The 1,705-nt window shown below is 43.2% G+C and overlaps 1 protein-coding gene across 1 annotated transcript in view; it reads right to left on the bottom strand.

The window, feature by feature from the left end:
* Window positions 1–1,018, bottom strand: part of KIFC3 (kinesin family member C3) — a 127,399-nt gene extending 126,381 nt beyond the window's left edge. The window contains exon 1 of the mRNA XM_011938813.1: window positions 684–1,018. Coding sequence (XP_011794203.1) covers window positions 684–791 — 108 coding nt within the window. The 5' untranslated portion in view covers window positions 792–1,018. The remainder of the gene's footprint in view (window positions 1–683) is intronic.
* Window positions 1,019–1,705: the final 687 nt, after the last annotated feature.

The following is a 1,705-nucleotide window of genomic DNA, read 5'->3' as shown; positions in this document are numbered from 1 at the left end:
TTTTTTTTTTTAATTTTTTATTTTTTAGTACAGACAGGGTCTTGCCCAGGCTGGTCTCAAACTCCTGAGCTCAAATGATCCTCCCGCCTCCGTCTCTCAAAGTGCTGGGATTACAGGTGTGAGCCACTGTGCCCGGCTGAGATTTCATCAAGCTACTTAGAACATCATGCAACTTAGAATTTATAAATTGTTTATTTCTGGAATTTTCCATTTAGTATTTTTGGACCTTGGGCCCTAACCAACATGGCAAACCCTGTCTCTACTAAAAACACAAAAATCAGCCGGGCGTGATGGTGCGCACCTGTAATCCCAGCTACTCGGGAGGCTGTGGCACGAGAATCACTTGAACCTGGGAGGTAGAGGTTGCAGTGAGGCAAGAGGGTTACTGAAACCTCAGAAAGCAAAACTGTGGCTAAGGGAGGATTACTATACTGCCATAAAGTTGCATTTTTAAAGTAATTTCAAACATTGTATCCAAGTAATATGTGTATTCAATTAAAATTTCATCCTTTCAACGTTTTATAAGTAATTCAAATACCAGAGTGGTAACTATCTTCTAAGAATATTAGCTACAATCCCAATCACTGTTTTTCAAAAAGATGTTGTCAGTCCTGCTCCTGAAATTTCTCTCCAACAAGTCTCCTTCTCCCATTCCGACTGCCCCAACCCAGCCAGGCCCTTACCTCGCACTGCTCCGGGACGCCAGCCTCCAATCTGAGGGTTTCCTGGTGTCTGGGCTTCCATGCAGCTGTCAGAGTGTTCTTCCTGAAAAGAAACTCCATCCATGCCATTTTCTGAGCAACACGCTTTACTGGATTGTCCTGTAGCCTTCAGGATAAAGTACAAATTCCTAAGCATGACACCTCGGGTGAAGTATTTTCCAGTCTGTCCCCTCCTTCCCAGATTACCACCTGCCCCTTTGACCCTGCCCTTTGGTCATCAGCTACAATCAGCTGCTCTCTCCAGCAAGCCTCACTAGCTCTCCAAGCCTTCGCCCATGATGCTGTCTGCCTGGACTGCCCTTCCTCCTGTTCCTCTGCCTACAAGATCCGATGTGCCCTTCAGCCTCCATTGTTAGTTCACCAAAATCTTCCCTTTGAATTACGAATGCAGCTGGCTGCACACTCCTCCAAGTGGCCAGAGTGTCCTATAATCACCTCTATTATAGCATCTTTGATTTAGGGGGTGATTTTTCTTCTTTTCTTTTCTTTCCTTTCTTTTTTCTTTTTTCTTTCTTTTTCTTTCTTTCTTTTTTTTTTTTTTTTTTGCATTTCTGAATTCCCTAAGAGAATGTGAATTCCTAGAATCCTAGGAATTCTCATCTGATTTTTATTCCCAACATCTAGCACCATGCAAAGCAAAAAGTAGGTACCCAATAACTGCTTTTGGAATGAATGAATGAATCAATGAATGGTACCATGCAACTGCCAAAATAGCTTTCTGCAAAGCAACTCTGACCTTGTTGCTCTCTGAGCTGTGCTCCTTCCTGGGTGATGAGGTAACACTGGAAGCTATTAACAGATAAGAAAGAGAGAAAAAAAAAGGAGGGGAGAGATCTCTGGGGCTCTGACAAATTACTTATTTTCACTGAGTTTCTGTTTCCTCATTTGTAAAACAAAAGTGCTGCCCGGATGAGCTCTGAAGGCATCTTCCAGTTCTCAAATTCCAGCCTGCTTGGCTCCCGAACAACTTTCCTAGAGTCTCT

The sequence above is a fragment of the Colobus angolensis genome, unplaced genomic scaffold (assembly GCF_000951035.1).
Source record: "Colobus angolensis palliatus isolate OR3802 unplaced genomic scaffold, Cang.pa_1.0 Scaffold178, whole genome shotgun sequence".
NCBI classification, from domain to species: Eukaryota; Metazoa; Chordata; class Mammalia; order Primates; family Cercopithecidae; genus Colobus; species Colobus angolensis.
The sequence above is the reverse complement of the archived record's forward strand: the minus strand, read 5'-3'. Positions and strand labels throughout refer to the sequence as shown.